Here is a 26,336-nt window from a genome sequence, read left to right as displayed (position 1 = left end):
AGTTATTTGACACAATTTTTATCATATATTATCTTAACCAATATGTAGAGAGAAAATTCAGATTTTTACTTGGAGAAAACAGTTGTTGTGCTCAATAGTGATGTGAAACTGAACCATTGATTTTTTTTTAAATGCCTTCCCAGAATTCAGACTTAATCCTAAAGTATGCTTCACTTTTAAAGTGGACTTGAGGGTCACCCACACCACCCAATTTTTGTAACCGCTATAACAACTGGACGCGTGCGCTAGCATAGGCGTACAAAAACTTTAGGTTTTAGTTGGAGGAGCTACAGCTTATGAACGATGAAGGGTGTGTGAACAGAGACTTCTTTCAGACATGTTTGTTAGTGCAGACATCCTCGTGGCACATTTCAGTCAGTGTTGCCTGCGTTTGACTGACAGATGCACCCTGGGCTCGACGAGGCTTGAGACTGAGAAGCAAGTGCGCGAGAGGAAACGGACAGGTGTGGCTTCATGTGTGATATGAACTGGCGAGGACGGACTGACAGCCACCAGCCCTCGCTCAGAGTGACAGTAATCACAATCTAACCTCTTTCTCACCTGTCAGTCTTGCTCCAGCCCCGCTCTCTCCTGTCCATCATGCTTGGCTGCCCCGTGTGACAAGAGTATTTACCAACCTGCACACTTACTTACTCACTGTAAGAGCGGCACCCGTTGGATTGTCACTTCTGTCTTGTCTGTGAGGTCTTCATATGATCAGATACACACCAACCCCATCTGTCACAGAGGATGGAGCGTGTCATCTCCATTTGTAGAGGCCTTGCAAACACACAGCTCTGAACCTCTCAACCATCTTCCTGGACAGTTCGGCACGGCCAGACTTTCCTAGACTCCCGCCGCTGTTTGACCCTCGTTGACTGGCCCTGGATGGGTCAACGTTTCACTCGTCTCAAACACTCTCACTTCATCAGGCGAAAACAATAAGTCAGACCCCCAACAGGATGCCCGACTGCACCCACTCCCAACGGGACAGCACTGAGTGAGGTGGAGGGAACCACACTCCACAAGAGTGCACATTTGAGTTCCTCTGCTTTGAATTGAAGTATCTTGGAGCTTGTGGGGTTTGTGTACTTACTGCTTTGACTGTTTTTGGTTTTGCAGACATATTCATACCAAAGCAACTTATTATAGCAATGTGAATAACAAACAAATATTTTGTCAAGGGAATGTGGTGTTTGCCTGTTTGAAAAATAGGTAGTTGCTTACTGTCGCAAGTCTTTTTTTAATTTATTTTTTTATTGGTTAACGTGTTTTTTTTCTCTCTCTCTCTCTCTCTCTCTCTTAAAATGTTTATCTAATTTTCTTTATTATTTATTTTCAAGTATTTCAGTTTTTTTAATAAATTATAAATATTTTTTTTAAAAAAAAACAAATATTTTTATTTTACATTTTTAAAATTCTTTTAAAGTTTATTTTAACATTTCTACTCTTTTTCATGATTAATTTTACCTCACGTAAATGTATTTATTATACTTTTTTTTTACAAAGAATATGCATTTACTTTTGCAATATACATCATTTACAAACAATATTATTTAATAAAAGAATTGATTTCAAGTTTAATATTCATTTTCATATTTTAAATTTTATATTTGAAAATATATAAAATAGATTTATATACTACAAATATTTGTTATTTTACATTTTTTACAATTATTATTATTTTATTAGTAATGTCATATTTTATTTAAATAAATTTTGTATTATTTGCTATTACGTTTTTTCCCCCAACTCATTCAGTTTTCATTGTCATTGATGTAGTTTCAACAAAACTTCATCTATGTTATCCAACAAGTTTACAACCAAACAGAATTTACAACCAAATGTCACCAAAATTTAAATTTTTAAAGGTATAAAACCACATAAACATGATCAACAAATGTAACATACAGTGACCGTTCCATCAGCTGGCCCCAAACTCTCTCACACTGGCCCCTTGCCAGCAGGTCATCCTTATTGTAAAGTTCTGAATAATGATAGCAAAAGTGATGCCTTCCATGGCAGACACCACCAATAATGTTGTGTTATGTGAGCTAGAATTGGAGGTGTTTCAAGGTTTGAAGGATTCGTTTTAGCATTAGTCAAGTATGAATTGTGAGAGACTTAATTACTGTCTAAAGTCGTAAGGCTTTAATAGTCGTAGGTTTGCTGATGTATTGGGAGCCACAAACGAGGATGGACTCGACGCTATAGAGCGGTTCTCCCTTGTGCTAACAGTTCAATTCCCAGGCCTCTTGTTAGAAGCAGTTAAACTAAGAGGCCTTCCTTCAGAACTAATGAGCCTACACAGAACGACAGACAAAGACGCAGAGATTAAAGGGTCGATGTTGAGTTTATACACTCCTTAGCCTTTACCATAATGCAAAAAGGAGATTTTTTTTTTCCTTTTCATTTACAGGCGCTGATCTCTCTCTCCCCCCTGCTCGCACATACATACACGTCTTCTGCCGCTCTTCACACCTCCTCTTTGTGTTCTCTCGGGATTAGCTGGCTCTTGTCAAAAAGAAAAGGCGGATTGCATTTAATGGAGAGAGGGATTTGAAGAACAGACAGGTTTACAAGTTGCCTTTACCTCTGCTTGGAAGGAAAGAGCTCTCTCTACAGCGCTAAGCTGTGCCATTCAGAAAGTGTGCAGGGTTTGGATAGCAAGGCACAATGGCTTCTAACTAAACTGCCCATTGTAGACGGTAAAAAACGAGCTTTAGAATGATTACTTTAGCTCTTAAACTGCAATTGTGCAATGCTTAGTGGTTGAACATGTGCTGGCTACATTTGATTGTTGTAGTTACATGGTATTGTGAGATGCCATTTAGTTTAAATATGTGACCATTTTATTTCATATGCAACACACACACAGTGCTGTTAAAAAGTTTGGGATCAGTAAGATTTTTAAAGCTCATCAAGGCTGCATTTATTTGATCAAAAATACCAAAAGTTTGGGATCAGTAAGATTTTTAAAGAAGTCTGTTCTGCTCATCAAGGCTGTATTTATTTGATCAAAAATACAGAGAAAACAGTAATATTGTAAAGTATTATTGCAGTTTTAAATAATGAGTTCATCATTCTAATATGCTGATTTATTTTCAATACTAGAAACAGTTTTGCTGCTTAATTTTTATTGAAACTTGTGCTCTCCTGTAGAGAGCTGGACTTGTGAACTTTTTTCAGGATTCTATGATGAATAAATGTTCAAAAGAACAGCATTTATTCAAAATAGAAATCTTTTGTGACAATTTACACTACCGTTCAAAAGTTTTTTTTTGTTTTTTTGTTTTTTTAAGAAATTAATGCTTTTATTCAGCAAAATGTGTTAAATTGATAAAAAAGTGATAATAAAGACTTGTATTGTAAGAAAAGATTTCTATTTTAAATAAATGCTGTTCTTTTTAACTTTGGGCTATTCATCAAATAATCCTGAAAAAAAAAGTATAACAGGTTCCAAAAACATATTAAGCAGCACAACTGTTTCCAACCTTATAATAAATCAGTATATTAGAATGATTTCTGAAGGATCATGTGACACTGAAGACTGGAGTAATGATGCTGAAAAATCAGCTTTGCATCACAGGAATAAATTATATTTTAAAGCATATTAAAATAGAAAACATTACTTTAAATGGTAATGATATTTTAAATATTACATTTTTTTCTGTATTTTTGGTCAAATAAATGCAGCCATGATGAGCAGAAGAGACATCATTAAAACACATTAAAAATAGATCTTACAGGTCTTATAAATACTTATATGTGTGTGTGTGTGTGTGTGTGTGTGTGTGTGTGTGTGTGTGTGTGTGTGTGTGTGTGTGTGTGTGTGTGTGTGTGTGTGTATTATCAGATTTTTTTTAAATATCTTCTGATATGTGAAACATGTTAAACATTAAATTAAAAATTAAATTAAAATATATATTTGAGACTGCAAATTATTCAAATAATTGCATTCAAAATAAAAAAAGTAAATTTATTAAATTTTCAATATTTTTTAATTCAATATTATTTTATTTTATTATTTGTTAAATAATTTGTCTATTTTATTTTGAACAAACATCTTATGTCTTTTAACGTTATTCAAACAAATATTAATGAATACATTTTAAAAAGAGAGCAAATTACTCAAAATAAGTTTTATTCAAAATAAATATATTTAAGACATTAGACATTTTTCAAATAAAAAGATTAAAGTTTCCATTTATTTTTTATTTTTATTTATTATGAAGAGAATATAAAATAGTACTTTATTTCAATAATTTATTGAAACTTTTTTTAAAGATATTTACAATTGCTTCTCATCTTGCATTACCTTAATGTGATTCATAAAGGATACATTTATTGTGATATTATTTTATTTAAGGGTTTTGGATTTTGAAACCTTTCAATGAGAGCCAAATCATTGTTCAGTTCTGCTGGAATATTTGTAAAACTTAACAATTATCTTTGAAAAATCTTTTGATTATGCAGTTGAAGCACAGTATTCAATAGCAGTTGGAATTAATGAACAGGTGTTGTAAAGAATAAAAGAGAACATTGAATGTTTCCTTGTTGCTTTGGCAGACCAGACGGCATGGGCACAGTGACAGAACCGGAGAAGGAGGAGTTTGAGGAGATCAGGAGCAGACTGCTGACTTTACTGGAGAAGCAGATCACACATTTCAGGTAAAACATGCTCCCACGTCCACGTCTGTGCTGAAATAGAAGAATAACAATAGGAAAAAACAATGCAAAAATCCAAAAACTTTCTATGTAATCAAAACAAGTCACATTATAGTTTTTTATACAACATAGATGATTTCAAAGCAACTTGCTTTGAAACGTTGCAGAGTTCATCAATTATGAAATAAATTTGATTCAGCTATAATGCAGCTCTACAAACAATTGTCATTTTCAAGCTCAGTTCAATTCACTTTTTTTCCCTCATTCAATAGTGTTATTACAGTCATTTTGATAATATTACTGAAAATTAAAGGAATAGTTCACCCAAAAATTTAACTTTGCTGAAAACATATTTACCCTTGGGCCGTCCAAGATGTAAATGAGTTTGTTTCTTCACTGGAGCAGATTTGGAGAAATGTAGCATTACATCACTTCCTCATCAATGGATCCTCTGCAGTGAATGGGTGCCATCAGAATGAGAGTCCAAAAAGCTGATAAAAGCATTACAATAATCTGCAAGTAACCCATATCACTCCAGTCCATCAATTAATGTCTGGTGAAGCGAAACACTGCATGTTTATAATAAAGAAGACCATCATTAAGGCATTTTTACTTCACTGTTTCTGGCTTAAATATGAATCCTCTGTCTATTATATCTTTCTCCAGTGAAAAAGTTGTCTCGTCTGAATCAGGAGAGAAAACAGATCAAGCACTGTTCAGCTTATCTGTTTACAAAACCGTTCTAAACAAATATGTTGAATTTTGATGTAAGAGGACAACAGGCTTTTTCACTTGAGGAAGTGTTAATATGGATTATGGACTAGTATTTTGGCCATGGTTTAAAGTTAAAACGCCTATACAAACATGCATCTTTTCATTTCACAAGATGTTAATTGATGGGTTGAGGCCGTGTGAATTACTTGTGGATTATTGGGATCTTTTTATCAGCTGTTTGGACTCTCATTCTGACGGCACCCATTTACTGCAGAGGATCCACTGTAAGAAAGTGATGTAATGCTAAATTTCTCCAAATATGTTCTGATGAAGAAACAAACTCATCTACATCTTGGAATGCTTGAGTGTGAGTACATTTTCAGCAAATGTTTAGTTGTGATTGGACTATTCCTTTAACCATTGTCTGAAACCATCAATCTTGTAATGACAATGTAATAATAATATAATAACTAGTTCCTGAATCCAAACCAGTTGGTAACCATTGTATAATATCTCAGTTTACCGTTCATTCATTTACCACACCCCCTCCTCTTGGGTCCTCGTTTTGAACCGACCTCCCGCTGGCCCTCCTGTAGAGAGCTGAAACAGCAGTAAAGAGGGTTTTAGTCATGTGGTTGCAGCGACACTTAATAACCAGCTAAAACCACTCAAACAAAAGCTACAAACTACATCTGGGATTATGCAAATGGACGGCAGACAGAGGCAAGGCCAGTGTGGGGCGTGCCAGGGATTAAGCACGGAGCCCAACCCAAATTGATTAGAACTTGTTGAGTCACTTGGTAAGTGTGCCTCCTGCCCCGCACGCTTGAAAAACACGTTGTTGGCCATTCATGGGTAACTTTCACACCTGTGGTGTGAGGCCTCCATGAGAAGCACTTCCCTCTGGCCTTCATTCATCCCGTTTGGCATTGTCCGTACGCACGCTGTCACCTGTCCCTCCTCAACAGGCTTTGGAAAACATCTCTATTTAAGAGATGTAATTATTGTCCCATGATAGCTGAGAAACAGCGGTTTGTGACTGACTTCTTCAGATTGTGCTCAGCCTCTGCTAGTATTCTTTATTTTTAAGCCTTCAGTTATTACCACTCAAGTTTTACTTTTGTCTTCTTGCCCGTAGGTACTGTTTCCCCTTCGGGCGACCAGAGGGGGCTCTTAAAGCCACACTCTCTCTTCTGGAAAGGGTGAGTGTCTGCCAATTAACTTTGCATGCTTTGCATATTATATCCATATCTTGAGTGTACCAGCTTGTAATAAAATAGCTTACAATGTAATAAGGAAGTAATTTCTTAGGTTCTGATGAAAGACATCACCACGCCGGTCCCACCTGAGGAGATGCGCAAGATAGTTCAGAAGTGTCTGGAAAAAGCTGCGCTCATCAATTACTCCCAGCTGACCGAATACGCCCAGATCGAAGGTTTCTCACAGAATACTTTTCAGGGCTCAACAATAAGTTTTTTTTTTCTTCTTCTTCTTTTTTGGGACCCTGTCGGGCCGGTTGTTCAGACATGTAAGTGAAAATCCAGTGGAACACCTGCCAGTGTTTTCAGTGGCCCCAGCACAAAAACTTCCACTTATGTTTAAAAGAAATACTTTTATTTAGCAAGGATGCAATAAATATATTAAAAGTGACAGCAGTGGCATTTAAAATGTTACAAAAGGTTTGTGTTTAAAAAAAAAAATGCTTTTCTATTGAACTTTATATTCATCAAATAATGCATCACAGTATCCAAAAAAATATTAAGCTCCACAGATGTTTTCAACTTTGATAAAAATTTGACATGTTTCTTGAGCAGCAAATCAGCATATTAGAAAGATTTCTGAAGACTGGAGTAATTATGCTGAGAATTCTGCTTCACATCACTGGAATAAATTATATTTTAAAATATATTACAATACAAAACAACTCCTTTCAATTTGATATATATATATATATATATATATATATATATATATATATATATATATACACACACACATCACACATACACATACACACCACACACACTCACACATACACATAAAAACACACACACAGTTGTTAGGACCTTATGCCTTGTCATGTCTTGTATTTTGATAATTGACATTTGAGTCTATGTTCCTCTTGTATTTTTGTTCATGGTCTTTGTAGTTTCTTTGTTCTTGCTAATTAGGTTTAGGTGTCTCTTGTTTTCTGATTAGTTCTCTTTGTTATTCAACTCAGTGGTTCATTCTTGTCTTTGCAGATTATTGTTTTTACGTACCCTTTATGGTCTATTGCTATGGTTAGAGAGGGGTCTCAGGGTTTCGAGAACACCAAGGCCGCTGAGAGCAATAGCACAGAGAATGTGAGAGCTGAGGCTGGTGAGAGCGAGAACATCGAGGCAGCTGAGAGTGAGAGTGCCGAGAATGTAAGTGCCGAGGCCGTTGAGAGCGAGAGCGCACAAGAATGTGAGTGACGATGCCGCTGAGAGCGAGAGTGCCGAGCATTGAGGCTGCTGACAGCAAGAGCGCCAAGAATGTGAGAGCGAGAGCATTGAGGCTGCTGAGAACGAGAGCGCCGAGAACTTGAGTACCAAGACCACTGAGAGTGAGAGCATCAAGGCAGCTGAGAGCGAAAGTGCCGAGAATGAGAGTACAGAGGCCGCTGAGAGTGAGAGAATCGAGAATGAGAGTACTGAGGACGCTGAGAGCAAGAACACTGAGAATGAGAATACAGAGGCCGCTGAGGGGTGAGAAGAGCACAGAGAATGAGAATACCGAGGCCGCTGAGAGCGAAAGCACAGAGAACGTGAGTACTGAGGCTGCTGAGAATGAGAACACAGAGAATGAGAGTACCTAGGCCGCTGAGGGTGAGAGCACAGAGAATGAGAATACAGAGGCCGCTGAGAGTGAGAACACAGAGAATGAGAATACAGAGGCCGCTGATAGTGAGAGCACAGAGAATGATAATACAGAGGCCGCTGAGAGTGAGAGCACAGAGAATGACAATACAGAGGCCGCTGAGAGCGAGAGCACAGACAACGTGAGTACCGAGGCCGCTGAGAGTGAGAACACAGAGAATGAGAATACAGAGGCCGATGAGAGTGAGAACACAGAGAATGAGAATACAGAGGCTGCTGAGAGTGAGCACAGTGAGAGGCCGCTGACAGTATATATATAATTTCAATATGAATTTATAAATATAAATATATATTCAATACAAATTTATTAGATTGAGTACATTATCATTTATGGGCTTAAAACAAGATGCAAACAATCAGAATATTGTACCTGGTGGGAAGTGCCCAATGTAAGTGTGAAACATGTAATTAAAACCCTATATTGTAGCCTACTCTGGTAGTTATGGGGGCTCTTCATAATGCAGAGGTCAACTGCCTGCTCTGCCAATAGTTAGAAATGGCACTATAGTATGCAGTGTTTAATAAACAGCTGTTTTACTAAATTCTTCTGAGGTGAAATTTAGTGCAGTTCTGTATCTTGATAAATATCGTATCGTGGCTTCTGCATCATGATACGCATCGCATCGTGACTTTACTAGTAATACACAGCCCTAGAAGAGGACAAGATGGATCTCTGATAAAGGTGAAACTATATGACAAGTAATTATCGATGTACTGTCTTTTCTTCTTTTTGATCTCTCAGCCGTGCGTCCTGGACTGTTACACGAAGATGAAGTTTATGGTCCAGAATAATCTGGAGCTTTTCTTTTAAGAAATCTGTCCATATTCTTTTGCCATACACACTCATCTCACGCTATTTATTAAGGATAAAACACACGCATACGCAACGCATACTGATATACTGAGGGGGAGGGAATTCTGATTTTTTTAATGCGAGGACATACATACCATGTCATGTGTTCTACATTCAATCCATGGATTACTATTCTATTTTGAGCCATTAAACATCATTTTTCTACATCTCGATCCTGACTCCATTTTGGTTTTGGGGGTTTCTTTAGAACAGTGGAGATCAAAATTAGAGAACAATCTATAAATACTTGAATTTTTCTGAAATATTGTTAATCTTCATCACTCAAAATTTAAAGGAATATTTAGCTGTAGGTATATAACTGTTCTACTGACATGTTTGACAAAATAACCAAGGCATTTCAACAAAAAACTTTTTTTTTTTTTTTGTGGAAAACACAGTGATCAAAATTTGTAACCACTGTAGCACGAAAGAAGATTACAACTAAAATCTTGGAGGGTTAAAGCTGTCAAAAATGAGTAGGAAGTGTAGAGGCCTTGCTTTGAATGACTTCAGCACATCTGCAGCCGCAAAACATCAGTAGTTTCTGCTCTGGTGTGATCTTGGTCCACTCTTCTTCCATAGTTCGGTAAGTGTAGTGAGTTTCTTAGCCATAATTTCATCACCAAGGATTTTCCAGAGATTTTCCGTTGGGTTTAGATCAGGACTCTGGGCCAGCCATTTCATTATTTCAGTGTTCTTAGTTTAAGAAACTGCTTTACCCATTTGCAGTGTGAAGGGAGCTCTCATCACTAAAGTGAACTTTGGACCAGTTCTCCTCTCTCCACACAATATGATTCTCAGCAAAGGTGAGCCTAGCTGTTTGATTCTTTCTGCTGATGAGAGGCTTGGTCACTGCAGAGTGTGCTTTCAGCCCGACTTCTCTTAAATGTGTCAAGACAAATCCATACCCTGTTCAGCGCTGAACTTGCGGACAATTCCAGCTGCAGTGTTGAACTGTTTCTTCATTAAGAGTCTTCTCATGCATTTGACTTATATGCACGACCAGCCTTTTTGGGGGACTTGAATGATTTAGTGTCAATTTAAAGCAATTTAAAGCGGTTATATTCTATTCCACAATCATTTATTACAGTGTAGCTGACCAAATCCTTATTGTTGAGCCCTTTTGATGCAATGCTTTCAGATTTTACTTAAACTATGAACATGTTTGGAGTGGTTGACATCTCGTGTGAATGTTGTGATGTCTGTATTTCAGCAGACAGCAGTCAGGCGTCTCCAGAGAAAAGGCTGGAGGACATGATCAGACTAGGAGAGCTGTGTATGGAGGTCTTACAACAGAACGACGAGCATCACTCTGAGGTAAAACACAGAACATATCTTGAGAAATACTTGTTAGTGATTTTGAAGACCAACCGGTGGCATATTGTCTCCGTCCAAACTATTTCCTGCTGAGAAAGCCTTCATTTATTTTCATTAGGTCTTTGTATTAATGCTTTTTCTTCCTTTTTTCTCATATTCAATATTCAATACAATATTCCACACCAGCCATATGGTGAATTTGCCATCGATCTTGTGATGTCTCTCCTAGTCCTTTTTCTACATATGTTCAAAGAAGCCAACAGTCACGTAGACAGAGAATCAGTCTTTGTTTATCATCAGGCCTTTTGGCGTTGCATGTTGCTCCAGAAGGTATTGCATGATCATTTCAGAGCAAACTCGTGATCATTTACCGTCTCGCTGTCCATTTACTTTGCCACGTTGCCATAACAGCTGTTAGCGAGTGACAGCTTACCCGTCCAATGCCAGCTCATAGTAGCGGTGCAGGAAAACAACGCCCACGGCCCATCTGCACAGGGCCAGCGCCCGCTAACACTCTCGCATCAACATTAAAAAAAAAATACATAAAGGATCGATGGAAACTGATCAATCCTAGGTGTTCAGGCTTTGTTCACAGAGATGCTGATCATTTTACTAATAAAAATGTGAATGTAGACATCTGTTGCAAGGTACTGGGCTATTTTTAGTCCGCAAGCTTCCAACAGCTGTCACAAACGACAGAGACAATGATGCCAAAACGCTTGTGTCTAACAAGACAGATGTCCCACATGCTGTCACTAAGGAAACATCAAGGTGTGTGTGCGTTTTGCGTTCAGATCTACATTAGAGGAATTATGTTCACACTCACAATTTGTACAGTGAAAGCAAGGAGTAAAACATTGTCTAATACATTGTGTCAGTGTTCACTATGCATAAGATTGCATATGTGATAATTGGAAGATAATTTGTCTGTCTCATCTTTTTCTTTCTTTCTTTCTACCTCTCCTATGTTTGTAAATGCATTAGGGAAGAGAGGTAAGGATCTTCTATTTCACTCTCGTGTTGTGTTGTGCTATTATTAGTAAGAAATACACTGACATCCACATTCATTTTATCGTTCATGCTTTTACAAACAGGTTGGATATTAAGATTGGATATAAATGTAAGATTTTATTATTTGAACAAATCCTAAAATTAAGACTTTCTAATACATTTATTCAGCAAGGATGCATTAAATAGTGACAGTAAAGACAACTACAGTGTTATAAAAATAAACTTTCCATTCATGAAGGAATCTTGAGAAAAAAATGTATCACAGTTTGCACAGAAGTATTCATTATAAGAAATGTTACTTGAGCACCAAATCAGTATATTAGAATGATTTCTGCAGGATCGTGTGACACTGAAGACTGGAGAAATGATGCTGAAAATTCAGCTTTGCATCACAGGAATAAATTACATTTTAAAATGTATTCAAATACAAAACCATTATTTTAAATTGCTGTAATATTTCATATTTTTACTGTATTTTTGATGAAATAAGCAGCATAAAAAAAATCTCTTTCCTACCTGAATATATATACATAAAGTCTGATATTTTATAATTTGAAATAAATGTATAGCATACATAGTATACATAAAAAATGTGTGTGTGTGTGTATATATATATATATATATATATATATATATATATATATATATATATATATATATATATATATAAATATGTGTGTGTGTGTTATGCATTGTTTATAATTATTAGAGATTTTTAGTTATTTTATATTTTCAAAATATTTATATTAATAGGTTATGCAATATTTATATTTAATACAAATAATAAGTAATGCTGCATATAAATGCACCAAATCACATGCAATCTAAGCTGAGTCAGGAAAGCCTTTATATTGAGATGGATTTGGTGTGTATTATGCTAATATTCAACTATGGAAATTATAACTAGGATAAGAACTGATGTGGGTACGTACATGTTGTGGATCCGGTTTCTAGTTTATTGGAGAACCGTTCTGCAAACATAAATAAATTTGAACATTTGTACACAATTATTATATATGAGACCTACTGTCTCATTTGTTTTTTTTATTGTAACTTCTTGAAAGGACATTTTGAGATAACATATCAACTGTAATGTCAGTCACTTACTTAATGAAATAAGACAGAAAGCTGTGATGTAAGAATGTGCAAAACATATTTTTTCAGTTTGACTAGTTGTTTAATAGTTTAACTCACTAGCCAAAAATCCAGACCCATTCATAGAAGCAACAAAAAGAGCCCAGTCTAGTTATTAAAAATATATATTTTTTAAGTTTAATGGTGAAGGATTTTTTGAGTATGTTTTAGAGTGAAACCTATACAGCAGTGAATGACTTGTTTTGCTGCATGCCAGCTCTACACTGTTCAAAACCTGCCTCTGAAAGCCCCGAAGACAAGCTCCCTCAATCACAGCCAAGAGTGACATTCACACACACACACACTCAGATATCCATACACACACACAAAAACACTCATAAATAAATAAACAATATCATCTCCAAAAAATACACCACACCCCTACCTACACCATATTCTTCACCGTTACTGATTGCACTTTTATCCTTATTGCTCAACGCCGACCATGGCTCGCAAGCCAGCGTAAAGAATACAAGACAACATGCACTGGCTTTCTTTGACGCTCTCTCAATTAAGTTAACTGCAGCCATCCCCAGGAATCAGCTTGTGGAAGAATGCAAAGAGAGAAATGCATTTATAGACTTGGATCTTTTCAGAAGGGCCTTCATTGCAGACAATAAAGAGCTCGACACAATGTAGGAGGACGGCACTGAATTTTTCCCTTTTCTCAGGAGAATTCAGCAGGATTTATGGGCTCTGGTCTGCTGCAGTCGACCATAAAAGACACGTGGATGGCTAATTGTCCTTTTTTGAACTTTAGCCTTTTCAATAGCAGCATTCTGCTACTTTCTAGTATAGTACCCTTTTACAAATGTGCAACGATTCAAAAAATCAAGACTTGATTTTATGTGCATCTAATTGTTACCTTCCACATTTAAATATATTGGATGTTTATGTATGTAAAAGAGGTTGAAATTGATAGTCAGATGTCATTTCCAGTTTTTCAGGTGGTCTAAATCACCAGTTTTCCCATGAGTATATAAATACACCTGTTTCCCATATAATAGCTGATTAACTACACTGGGTGGTTCTTTAGTGGAAAATTGCATTCAAATTTAAAGTTGCGCTGCAAAATTTTGCAGGTGAAATCCAGTCGTTTCAATTGAACCAGAAATTGAATGCGAGAATGAAAAAATGCCCCCTGCTGATTTCACATCAGGTAAAAGACGGTCTTGCGAATTTGCAGCACGGACTTATAGAAAGCTGCTTGGATTTTAAGTGATTGCTACACTATTGATAGTAGACATTAAATTTCTGTAAAAATTGTATAATGTAATTTCTAAATCTATTTTACATGTACACTGTAAAGAATTTTTTTTGAAGTTGTAAAAGAAAATTGTTTGCAGCACGTTTTACATGAAAATTTGATGTTTAATTTAATGTTTCACTTGCCGTTTCTTTGAAATTATTTGTTCAATTTACTACCAATTTCAAAGTAAAAAAAATTTCAAAGTTAATCATAAACCCATTTTTTTTTTTCTGTGTACCAAATGATAACTGGGAACAAAAAACTGCTTAGAAAAGTACTAGCACAACTTTCCTCTAGAAGCTGTATTCTATTTTTCATATCTGAAGCACAAATAATGCTTGATCAAACACATCAAAGTATAGTACTTAAAATTAGGGGTTTGTTCAACTATATACATAGATAGTGTTTAGAAGTAACGCTTTAAAAAGCATGCAAGCATGCAGGCACAGAAGCAGTCTTCCGTGTGCTTCTTTTCAAGGTCTCATCATTGTATAGCTTGACTTCTACTGGCTTTAGTTTCATTATTTCCATGTTTTATTGAGCTTTGTTTTCAGTATCCAAGTACACCATGTTTAGCTGTCAGTATTGTCTCTCTGTTATTACACTGCCGTTTGGCATTATTGTTTGTGATAGTGTTTGCATGTGCATAGAATGTGTAGCATATTTCTAGCATTTTTAACGTATTAATGGGTGATTCTGTTATTAGGGGAGCCTTTATGTCCATTAGAATGATTTTAAGAAAAAATGAGTTTATATATATATAAAATATAAAAAAAAACATTTCAGTTTTTAAAATAGATCTATTTATTTATTTCTCTGTCTCTAATTTTCCTGATTTTTAAAGATAATTCAAAGGTTACATTTTTACAAGTTTCCTCCACTCAGACATTGTAATTTCCCTTCTATAATAAATATATTAAAATATTACAATCAGGGAAGTTTCTTCTTTGCACAAAAAAAGAAATAAAAAGTTAAAAGTGAGAGCTTATAATTATATTTTTAATTAATTTAGTGATTTGTGTATAATTTGATTGTACCCAATAGAGAATGTTAACTCAGAAACATTTTTTAAATAAAATGTTAATTGACAGCTTTCTCTCTTGTTGTTTTCACAAGTAAAAGAGTTTTTTGCTAAAAACTGAAAACGGGGAAAAAAAATCTTTGATGGCCGATCAAGGCAGGATCAGATCGTAATCAATTATAAAATCAATTAAAAAATTTAACTAGAATAATAAAACTATAATAGCATATCAGTGATACTAAAATATCCTGATAAATGTTTAACACAGATAAAACAATCAAAGGTGTCCCTAACTGAAGAATCACTCTGTTCATGCGTGTCTGTATTTCGCAGGCCTTCTCCTGGTGGCCAGAGGCGATGGGGGAGCACGCCGAGACCTTCTTGTCTCTGTACACGGTGGACATGGACACAGCGTTAGCCGTGCAGTCACAGGACTCCTGGGACAGTTTCCCCCTCTTTCAGCTGCTCAACAACTTCCTCCGAACTGACCGTGTGTAGTGTTTATCTTCCTTTCTTCCCCCTTCCGCTCGCACTTGTCCAAAGTTCTGCTCAAATGTTCTCACTACTAAGCATGCTCATTAACACCAGTGTCGCTTTGGAAAACAATACTCGTTAGGCGAGCAGGTTAACATGCTGTGCTCTGTTATTGTCAACACTCTAATTAGATATACAGTGTGATCGGTTAGTGGCAATAGAGGGTAAATTATCTCCATTTCTCCTGGCCAAATACCTGAATCCGTTTTTGCAAATCCCAGAGTGTCTGACATATCCTCAGCACCGGTTTCTCTCATAAACAATAATACATTTTATGTAAGTTTTGAGTACTTCACAACATGACGTTAATTGTGCAAGGAGCTTTTGGTCTATTGATAGAACAGCAACTAGAGCCAAGTTGAAGTTACAAAGATTGTTTTGCATGACTGCGACATTTGCGATGGTGTTACCGAGACTTGCTTTATTGTCTCGTTCAAACAGCAGTTGATTTGGAATAGATACGGTCGGTTATCTAGAGAGCATGACAATGGAAATGGCAGCGTCTAATAACACAGACAGTTGGCAAAAAGATATAGGGAACTCCTACACTGTTTCATATATGAACTTTCTTGTAGAAGATCCAGTCGTATTGCTTTCCTCTGCCCTGTTCTCACTAAATTAATCTCAGTAAATTAATCTCTTTTAATCGCAAAGGTAGAATTGTAATGGAAAAATTATTTTCAATTTGTCTGTTTAAATTGGAAGAGTTAAAGGAATAATTCACCCAGAAATGTATTTTTTGTCATCATTTACTCAACCCTATGTTGTTTCAAACTCATGAGTGACTGTCTTTCATGGATCTCCACATTAGAGATTTAGCAGTATGGTCACGCTGCTCTTTTCCAGTTTTTTTTTCCATATGAAAATCAATGGCACTAGCACTCAAACATGACAGAAAAGTATCATAAAAATAATACAAGCACTTCTGAAACAATGTAATGGCTATACAATAATTACAAGATGCATGAGAATCCAAATGAATACTTTTGTTCAGCAAGGATGCATTAAATTGATCAAAAGTGACAGTAAAGACATTTATAATGTTACAAAGATTTAATTTCTAATAAATGCTGTTGTTTTGAACTTTATATTCATCAAAGAATCATGAAAAACAGTTTCCACAGAAATATTAAGCAGCATAGTTGTTTTTGACATTGATAATAATAAATGTTTCTTGAGCAGCAAATCAAAATATTAGAATGATTTCTGAAAGATCATGTGACACTGAAGACTGGAGTAATGATGCTGAAAATTCAGCTTTGCATCATAGGAATAAACTACATTATATAATATATTTAAAAAAAAAAAAGCATTATTAAATTATAATATTTCAAGTTTTTACTGTGTTTTTGAACAAATAGATGCAGCCTTGGTGAGTTTTTTAGTGAATAATAATAGAATAATGAATAATTTCTCTGGTTCATCATGACACAGTGTCATTATCAGAAGGGTATCTAATAATTGTTCATGAAGTACACATGAAATGTTTCTGAAATATTAGACACAAAAGTTAAAAATGCTCATTGAGCAGTATAAAAAGGAATTACATTATATCCAAACAATTAGAGACTACAATGTGATGAATTTCTTAGCTGAATGAGAAGTTTTGAATTGAGTGAATGATCAAATTCACATCGCCTGAATAAAGTGGTATTATTTGGAACAATTAAAATAGTTGTTGCAAGAATGCAAAAATAAACTTTTCTTGACAATTCCATTATTTGGAGTGTATACTTTACATCTTAATTAGGTGCCAAATTCATCAGATGTTATTTTAAAGCCTTAGAGCAACCAAATGAGACTGTTGGGTAGCAGATAACACTGTAGCATATTCCAGATAAAATCTCTCATTTTCAGACAGGGATTCATTCAGATGTGCATGCTTTTTACAGTTTTTAGTGTGTGCACATGACAAAAAAAATTAATGTGACATTGACACTAAATGCTCAAATGAGTTTCATCATTGTTAAATGGTTGGGAAATGAGCTCAAACACCCATGAGAGTAAAAAGACTAGTGTTAATGATGGAGAACAGAGAGATGGGAATTACACTTAATGATGCCTGAGGAGACATGCATCTCTCTCTCTCTCTCTCTCTCTCTCTCTCTCTCTCTGTCTCTGTCAGACCCCTGTTTCCTTCTAAGTGCTTTAATTACACTGAGTGCATTTGCATGTACAGAAGAGTTGGGTAAACTTTTTACATACAGTATGTTGTCTTTCCTCTGTGAAATGAGTGTAGAGATGAGAGGCAAACTAACACAACTAATTATATTTCAGGCTGTATGCAATTAACTGAAATGAGAAGGAAGTGCCAATAACATAGGGCCATAGAAATATGATTTCACAAAAAAAGGGTGTGACAGTAAATTTCTTTCATCTTTCTCTCTTCTGACCAACTTAATCAACATTTGTTCCTCTTTTGGAAAGTCATAGAAATGCTATTGTGGATTTTTTTTTTTTATTAGCCACTGCAGGGAAATAACGAGAAGAATATCAAAGTGCAGTAAAGGGTATAACTGTTTGCACTACAAACCAGTGTGTTCATAATTAAGATAATACATTAAAATAATATGATATGATACACCAGTTTCCAATATCAAGCAGCAAAACCAGCTGTTTCGTACAGCTAAAAATAGCTGGAAGCGAATGACACTGCAAGCCAGACGCTTTAAATTTACAAATGGTCTCACCTGCTCTTACATGAAAAATAAGGTGGATAGCATTGCTCACAATATTTTGCATGGTAATATACAATACGTTGTAAAGCCTTCATTCGTCCTTCATGTTCTCCAGCTCACCTGTGCAATGGAACGTTCCATAAGCACCTCCAGGACCTGTACATCCCTCTGGTGGTGCGCTACATTGACCTGATGGAGTCGTCAATAGCTCAGTCCATTCATCGCGGTTTTGAGCAGGAGACGTGGCAGTCTGTGAAGTAAGAGCCCATTTAATGTCATGCCATTGGAGTACAATGTAATTTTGTTATGTATGTCTTCTTACTGATTGATTCTCTTTGCATTTAGGTGAATACAGTGCTGTATTTGTTTAAACATGTTGAACTGTTTCTAGCAAACCTATTAACTCGTTCATGTTTCAGAGACTGGAAAGATGATGGGAGAGAGATTGTCCTCATCCTATTCCATTAATGCTTTGTACTTCTCTGATTCACTTCACAGTTTCCTGTTGTTTCTCATCTTATTTAACTTGATGTGAATGAAAACAAGGCTGTGAGGTGTAGACATGAAGTCTGTATGTCGTGCGGTTCCTGTGGATGCAAAACTTAAGAAAACATTGGCTGTAAAAATTAGACGTTACATAAGACCATAACGCTCATGTTCTGATGAGAATGACTTTACTGTTTATACGTTTAGAATCCCAATGTCCCCCGTGATGTAATGTGAAAATAGTAATAGTATTAATCATAAATAATAATTTGCCTTTAAGTTCCTCTGACCTAATCAAAATGCTGTAGGGTTTCTTCTTCTTCTTCTTCTTCTTCTTCTTCTAATAATAATAATAATTATTATTATTACCTGTTAATTATTATTATTATTATTATAGTTTTTTCATTTAATAATTATGTATTGTTATTACTTTTGTTAATATTTATATTTTATTTATAATAATTTGTAATCTAAGTAATTAAAGAATAATAAAAATAATTACTACTAATAATAATAATAATGAGTTGTTGTTTTTAATCATTATTATTGAAACTTTAACTCTTTTATAATCATTTGTAAGCAATTAAAATAATAATTAAAAAATATTATTATTGTTGTTGTTATTAATTATTATTAATGAAGCTTTAATTCTTGAATAATCATTTCTAAGCAATTAAAATAATAATAATATTAAATAATACAATTAATAGTTAATAACAGTTTTATATATATATATATATATATATACCTATATATATATATATATATATATATATATATATATATAATTATTTTTTTAATTTTTTTAATTGAAGCTCAACTCTATATTTCTTTACCACTAAGTAGACATGAACTTTTCAGAAATGTTACTGCTATCCATTCTAGTAATGTTTTTACACATTGTATCAATATGGCATTGGATACAAGTTTGCGTCTCATTAAACATGCCATCTTCTCCAACTGAGCTGCATTTCTTTCCTGTCAATGAGCTTCGGACGCCTCAGAATGATTCATCAGTCAGCTGCTGGTTATTCTGCTCTTTTGTCTTATTGTCGGCCTCCTCTCAGGGCTTTCTGCTCTTTTGCTCTCTGATCTCTGGCAGGACCATCACCAACAATCTGCCAAGTGTTCCACTGCCCAGGGTTCCCAACCTGCCTCTTAACCTCCCTCAGATGCCCTGCTTCTCAGCCCCTTCCTGGATGGGGCCGCTGTGTGACAGCACGTGTGTATTGGCCAGCTGGGCGCCATCACTGCTTACTGCTCTTGTCATATGCTTATTATAGCTGCAAAACATGCGAAAAACAGGTCTTCATGCCTTAGAACCATTCAAATATATTTAAATCATGGGAAAGAGAGTGCAGGATATGCATTTGTATTGCAGCCTAGTGGTAAATACGCTAAATGATGCTTTTAGTTGTTGGTCTGATGAAGCTCAGTTATTGCTATAATAAGCATTTGCGTGTTAAATGTAATTCATAACAAAAATGTATTAGTTTTAGTGCAGTCAATTACACTTTCAATTTTAGTACCCATAAAGTGCATCCACTGCGTGACTGTTATGATGTGTTTCCTGTCTGTTGGCTTGGGTTGGGAATCAAGAAGCTGTTTTTCTGAACTGGTTCCATTATTTTTTTTAAAAAAAGTCTGAATTCTTCTGCAAATGTGGATCAAATAAAGTGCTGCAGTGATGATGCAGTTTTGTAGGCCAACCCGTAAATTAGCATATAGGATTTTTCCATTGTTTTTTTATTACTGCATTAAATAAGTGACCAACAAAAATGTATGGTTCTTACACGTCTTTATCGTCATGATAATCTTCACAAATCAACACAACTTTTGTATTTTAAAGAATAAATACAATCGCCAGAAGTAAAAAGCTAAATGAAAGCAATAATCAAACTACACCGCAGTCGCATGACAATGCCACCATTAAGCCTCCCACAACTCTTACAGTTTTTATTCAAAAAATATCTTTCATGAAAGCTTTGGAATAGTTAGCAGGAGCACAATTAATGAGGTTGTGAAAACAGACTAGTGAACAGATGAGTTGATCTGTTTGCTGTGATGACATCATGTCCTGATAGCCTCTATAGTCCCATTTAGCCACTTGTTAGCAACCGCCTTTTTCAAAACGAGTTAAAGATTTAAAAATCACAAGGGGGTTTTAATGATGTATTTTTGTGTCATAGAATACAACGTGAAAATATCTTGAGCTTGTTGTAACCACAGACCTTATTTGAGAGATTTAAACAAAAACCCATTCAAGAAACCCATTGATTTTAGAACAATGGAACCAGAAGTGCTAAAATGCTAACTTGTTTCTGCATTTTAGCCTACAGAAATATACCATCCCTTCAGAACTCTATACTCTACCAATCTGAACTTAATGTGATAGAAAAACTGAGTGGCTGTCGTGAAATAATTCAGAGGCCATAAATTGATGCACTTATATAATAAAATTTGATGATGATAATAATAGTTACACAATGTTTGTTTCTGATTCTTATGAGTTAGTTCTTTTTAATGAAGTCATGTTTAGTCTAAGAGTGTTTTGTATGAATTTGCTACTTGTTTTACCTACTAAAATTGCTACCTTTTTATAGAGTTAAGTGCTTAAAATTGGTACTTAAAAAATGAGCTAATTTGTTATCAAAAAATAAATAAATTATTTTTTTGATGTAGCTAAGGCCATTTATAAGACAGTGGGCTATTTCAGAAGTTCAAAAGAATCATTCATGGGACCAGAATCATTTGTTTAGAATCTGAATCATTAAAATTGCTTACGATTCCCATCCTTGTTGCCATCGGAGTGTATTGATCCTTTTTGTGACGTGATTGCTTGAAAATGTTGGTGTTGTGTTGTTCATTTTACTGCGTTTTGTGCCAAAGTGGCTTGGTAACTGATCATTTTTGGGAGCTGCTGTGTGGCTTTTTGTTGTGTGATTCATTGGCTAAATTTAACACAGTTATGCATTTGGACAAGGAATTAGTTTGCCAGATATTTTGTGAGTACCAGTGATATCATCACATGCTTGTGTTTGTAGTATGACAGACAGACAAATTCATAGAAACCTGTTTGTAAGATGATTCAAATGGACAGCCAAGTCTCCATAAACTCCATTTTCCTCTTACACGCGGAGCACCCAGGTATCATCGGTTCAATCTGCGAGTGTTTAAACCCACTGTGAGCATGCGACGATAAACACAACACTATTTTCTCTCTACCATCGGGGGTTATCAGAGTAACACTATAGTATAGTGCCCTCATACACCGTTTCAAACACCTTTATCCGGGTGGAGATGTAAACAGCCTCGCTCTACAAGAGAACGTCTGACAGCTACAAGAGCCTAGATTATGTCGGAAAGTTAAATTACATCCATCTCAATTAGCCTAAAGAGTGTGAACTGTAAAAGCACACCAGCTTTCAGGCCTGAAACAGTGTCTGTAGTGGGTGTAGTCCTGTGGGTGTCTGTCAGAGGGGACTCTGTGGTTAGCTGCTTGTTAGATTCGGCGAGAACTTTGTGTTCTCCCCCAGGGGAGTCTCTTCGTCAGGCGAGAAACTCGTCCATTTGTTCACCCTGCCTCTTTCCTTTGCTCACTCGGGCTCGAGGCGGAGGCGCGGACCCCTGAGGGGGCCCTTACGGACCGTACCGCCACTAATTAATCGAGTGGGAGCTTATTCCACACCCTACTAATCCAAAAGATTAATTTTCCAAAACATCCACTTTCCAAGACAACAACCTTTTAACATAAAACTCAACTAATCACCTATCTGAACGCGTCAATGTGTTAGGTGCGCCACGCACTTGAGCGCCGCTTGCGGCTGCGCGTTGCTATGTCTACTGTAGTTGACACGGCAGTGCCGCTCCATCTGTCTCGATTGGCCAAGATCTCTTGAGCCCATTAGAACCCAGCGGAGTCGCACACAACATCAATGGAAATTGCTTTCAATCTCGACTTCCTGCAGCTTTGGAACAGCCGCTCTTAGACAGACAGTCCTGTCTGATGCACTTCAGTCAGCTGGGTGCAAGAGAACCTGACTTCTACAGTACCTCTCTCACATGACAAGTCGTTTGACTGTGCATTTTGCAATTTGAGGATTTAACTGCTCATTGCCAATGGAATGTGTTTTCACATATAAGTCCTCCGTCCCCTTTTTGAGTCTCTGAACCCTTTAGAAAGTGCATTTACATGAATTGATTTATCAGACATTTGTATGCGAGAAATATGTGTAGGGGTTACAGTAATGTGATGTGAGATCATGTAAAATATTCATATTAATGTAAAATAATGTAAAATATTCAAATAATAATCATATATTAATTACAAGACGATAGTATTATAGAATATATCAACTTTAATATAATATAAAATCTATTAAGTTAATCATTAGTATAATATTCAAATGTAATATTTTAGTATGTTATAATAATATGATAATTCTAAAATATAATATTCTTAGAATGATTTTAATCATTATAATACATTTGAAATTAATATATTAGCTATATAAGACTAATATTAATATATTAAGGGATATGTTACTATTTAAAATATAAAACATTTTTAGTAAAATTGTATTATAAATAATGTTTATATATGAACTTTATCAATTGTAGTATTTATATACTGCTATTTTATAAGTTGAAGATTCAAATCAATCTAAATTCTCAGACACCTGAAATGAAGCAGATGTGAAAAGACCTTAAGATTAATGTTCCAGGCCAGTTGTATTCATTACTTTTGTTCTGTCTGTCTGTCATCATGTAATCTTTTATGTAAGACAAACAATATGTTAAATAATGCAATAAATTGTTAATTTATAGGGATTCAAATTGTTATAAATGCCACAAAACTGTGATATCATATATGTTGATAGTTGAATTGACATCAGGTACCGATCTGTCTTGCATGGCAATGTCTGCTAAGTCATTTATTTTATTATAAAGCATCACAGTCTTTTGTCTACAGTACATTGGCCTTGGCATTCTTAGTTTTGCATGTTTCATTTCTCCTTTTTAGATTTGTAATGTATCTGTTGTGGAATTTTTTTATTTTATTTTTTTTTTTTCTGGATTTAAGATCAAGCATGCGCTGACATGTCACTATTTCTGTCTACCACAGTAACGGCTCGGCCACATCAGAAGATCTATTCTGGAAGCTGGATGCTCTTCAGATGTTCGTGATGGACCTGCACTGGCCAGAACCGGAGTTCGCCAAACATCTGGAGCAGAGGCTCAAACTGATGGCTAGTGATATGATGGAGGCTTGTGTCAAAAGGTCAGCTATTTGAGGACTAATACTGGCATTCAGTTTAAAGACGGGCTTCATGTAACTGATTTCTCCATCTCTGATGTCTAGGACCAAAGCTGCCTTTGACTCTAAAATGCAGAAGTCTAACAAGTCGACTGATTTCCGTGTCCCCTTGTCTGTGTGCACAATGTTCAATGTTCTCATGGATGCCAAGAAGCAGTGCTCCAAGCTCTGTGTTCTTGACCAAGGCCAGGAGGTACGTCACAATCCTATCAGGGTCTGTCCATACAGACACATCCATCTTTACCTTAGTAGGTGTTTATATGAGACTGGTGTTCATAAAAACATCTAGTCTCTGTTCAGTTGGCAGTTGGGAGTTGAAAACAAGATTAAGAACATTGAATTACGTGACTTTAATCAGCCATTTGAATAGATATCAAACTGGCAAAGGTCCATTTATCAGCTTCTCCTTTTTCAAACTTGCTTTTGAGTTGAACTAGCGCAGGTGTTATCGGTTGGTGTGAAGCATTTTGTGCTTCCTTTCAACCACAGACAAAACCAACACCCATACCTCTGCCTAGAGATAAAAACAAACCAAAACATCATAATGCTCCAGAGGCCTTGAACAAACCACAGCCAAACCCGACACCCAGAGCTGCCTTTTTCATTTCAAACAAGCCAAATCATTATACTGGCTTCTCATTTTCATGACAACCACGATTCTATTATGTCTAGATATCTAATTTTCTGTTTTTGTGTGAACATTTCACATAGCAATTCATTAAAGAATAGTTTCTTCTATTTTAAAAAAAAGTAATTTAGCACTGCTTAATGTGCAGAAACTACTATAAGTAAGCCATTTAGACACAAACTGTAGTGAACTGACTTCAGTTAAAATGCACCTCTTTCAAAACATTGTTCTGTCAGCTTCTGACCAGAGAGCAAGAGATGTTTAAATTATCCTTGAAAGCTCTCAATTGGATAATTATGATTCAGAGTACAGTTAGGAGTCACTTAAGCTGTGTTCACATTAGAGACAAATCCCAGTTGGTTTTTAAATCCAAATTAACTGTCAGTTCACGGTGAGGTAAAAATAAGAGTATTCACACACAGTTATAGATACATGCACCGGGTAATGAACAATGAAGAAAACAAAATTAAATCCGAATTGGCCGTTCACACTGAGACATATTGCAGAAAATCTGATTTCAAACCGCATTTTCAAATTGTGAATGTGGTTTAGATTGTGTTTAATATGTTTGTATTTGTTTGTTTGTTTGTTTTGTTTATTTTGACACCCAGGCCACACAAAAAATTATACATTTCTACTCTGAGTAAGGTTTACATTTGTGTACCTTATAGTTTACATTTTTAAGCTTTAATAAATGGCTGTTTTAGTTTTTAGCTAATTAATGATCACAATTATACTTAAGATGAATTTTATTTATGTGATGGCTGTCCATTAATCAGCTCTGACATTACTTTTTATTCAAGTATGTTTTTTTGTCTTTTTGTTCATTGTCTTTCTTTGACTCATCCCTGCATGTCCTGCACGTTAATGCATGAACCCAAGGTTGAACAACAGTGGGTAAGTGTCCCCTCTACCGTCTCATGTCTGTGTAAACAGAGAAAGAACATTGTTTGCAATTAACTCTTAAAGGGATAGTGCACCTTAAAAATAAAATTCTGTCATCATTTACTCATGTCTTATTTGGGAACCAAATAACATTGACTTCCATCGTATGAACAAAAACTAAGTAAATAAGTTTAAAAATTTCAAAAATTAGTGGAACCTCTTGTAAACGCACTTGATTTTGGTTTAGAAACAACCTCAGATTTGATCACTGCCATATCTCTTTCTCTTCTTCATATTAGTGCACATTTAGATGTATGAAAGCTTCTGAAATAGCAGTAAACTGTTTGTTTTTGTTAAACTAAACTAACTAATACTACTCTTTTCCAGTCCTAATAAAAAAAAAAAAAAAAAAACAGGCGCTAACTTTACGAAAAAAAGATGAGTTTTCTCCAACAGTAACACTTAAAGTATGTGGCCTTGTGCGGCAAGATAGTCACACAGCTGCGAGAAACCGCCACTTTTAATTCCACTTACTTCTTAGTATTGGGTTAAAAGGTATTTCTCAACACTCAACTGATTTTCCTTCACACAGGATTGAATTTAATGGCCAACAGTGTGTGTTTGTGAAAGACTTTATTTAAAAACAAAGAAAAGATTATTTTACCCGAGTTTGCCTGCCGCTTTATTTCGAAATACAAGGTTATGCTTTATAAGTCGCCATCTCGCTGAAGTGACTCTGAAGTGGATGGCTACCAGATAAATGTTTTCAAAAGAAATTATTGTTCTTTTGGTTTTCACACACATGGCAAAGACCTCCCTATTTAATAGGCGCTAATGCAAAAAATAAGAGCCCCCGTCGTTTAGCCGTATAAAAAGCAAACACGGAAGTGTTAATTGAGGTAAAAAGTCCTCAAGATTCTCCATTTATGAAAAAACTGCCA

At 35.5% G+C, this 26,336-nt stretch overlaps 1 protein-coding gene across 14 annotated transcripts in view; it reads left to right on the top strand.

Moving 5' to 3' along the window:
• Window positions 1-26,336, top strand: part of LOC109113744 (calcium-dependent secretion activator 2-like) — a 133,428-nt gene that overhangs the window by 98,417 nt on the left and 8,675 nt on the right. For 3 of the 14 annotated variants that reach the window (XM_042715518.1, XM_042715523.1, XM_042715516.1), the window contains exons 14-24: window positions 4,570-4,671; window positions 6,521-6,584; window positions 6,694-6,817; window positions 10,349-10,452; window positions 11,437-11,445; window positions 15,201-15,357; window positions 18,195-18,336; window positions 19,668-19,787; window positions 23,691-23,846; window positions 23,928-24,075; window positions 25,393-25,407. In XM_042715518.1, coding sequence (XP_042571452.1) covers window positions 4,570-4,671; window positions 6,521-6,584; window positions 6,694-6,817; window positions 10,349-10,452; window positions 11,437-11,445; window positions 15,201-15,357; window positions 18,195-18,336; window positions 19,668-19,787; window positions 23,691-23,846; window positions 23,928-24,075; window positions 25,393-25,407 — 1,141 coding nt within the window. The remainder of the gene's footprint in view (window positions 1-4,569; window positions 4,672-6,520; window positions 6,585-6,693; window positions 6,818-10,348; window positions 10,453-11,436; window positions 11,446-15,200; window positions 15,358-18,194; window positions 18,337-19,667; window positions 19,788-23,690; window positions 23,847-23,927; window positions 24,076-25,392; window positions 25,408-26,336) is intronic. The other 11 variants (XM_042715524.1, XM_042715521.1, XM_042715525.1 and 8 more) reach the window with 9 other exon arrangements.

This window comes from Cyprinus carpio, chromosome A25 (genome assembly GCF_018340385.1).
Source record: "Cyprinus carpio isolate SPL01 chromosome A25, ASM1834038v1, whole genome shotgun sequence".
NCBI classification, from domain to species: Eukaryota; Metazoa; Chordata; class Actinopteri; order Cypriniformes; family Cyprinidae; genus Cyprinus; species Cyprinus carpio.
The sequence above is the reverse complement of the archived record's forward strand: the minus strand, read 5'-3'. Positions and strand labels throughout refer to the sequence as shown.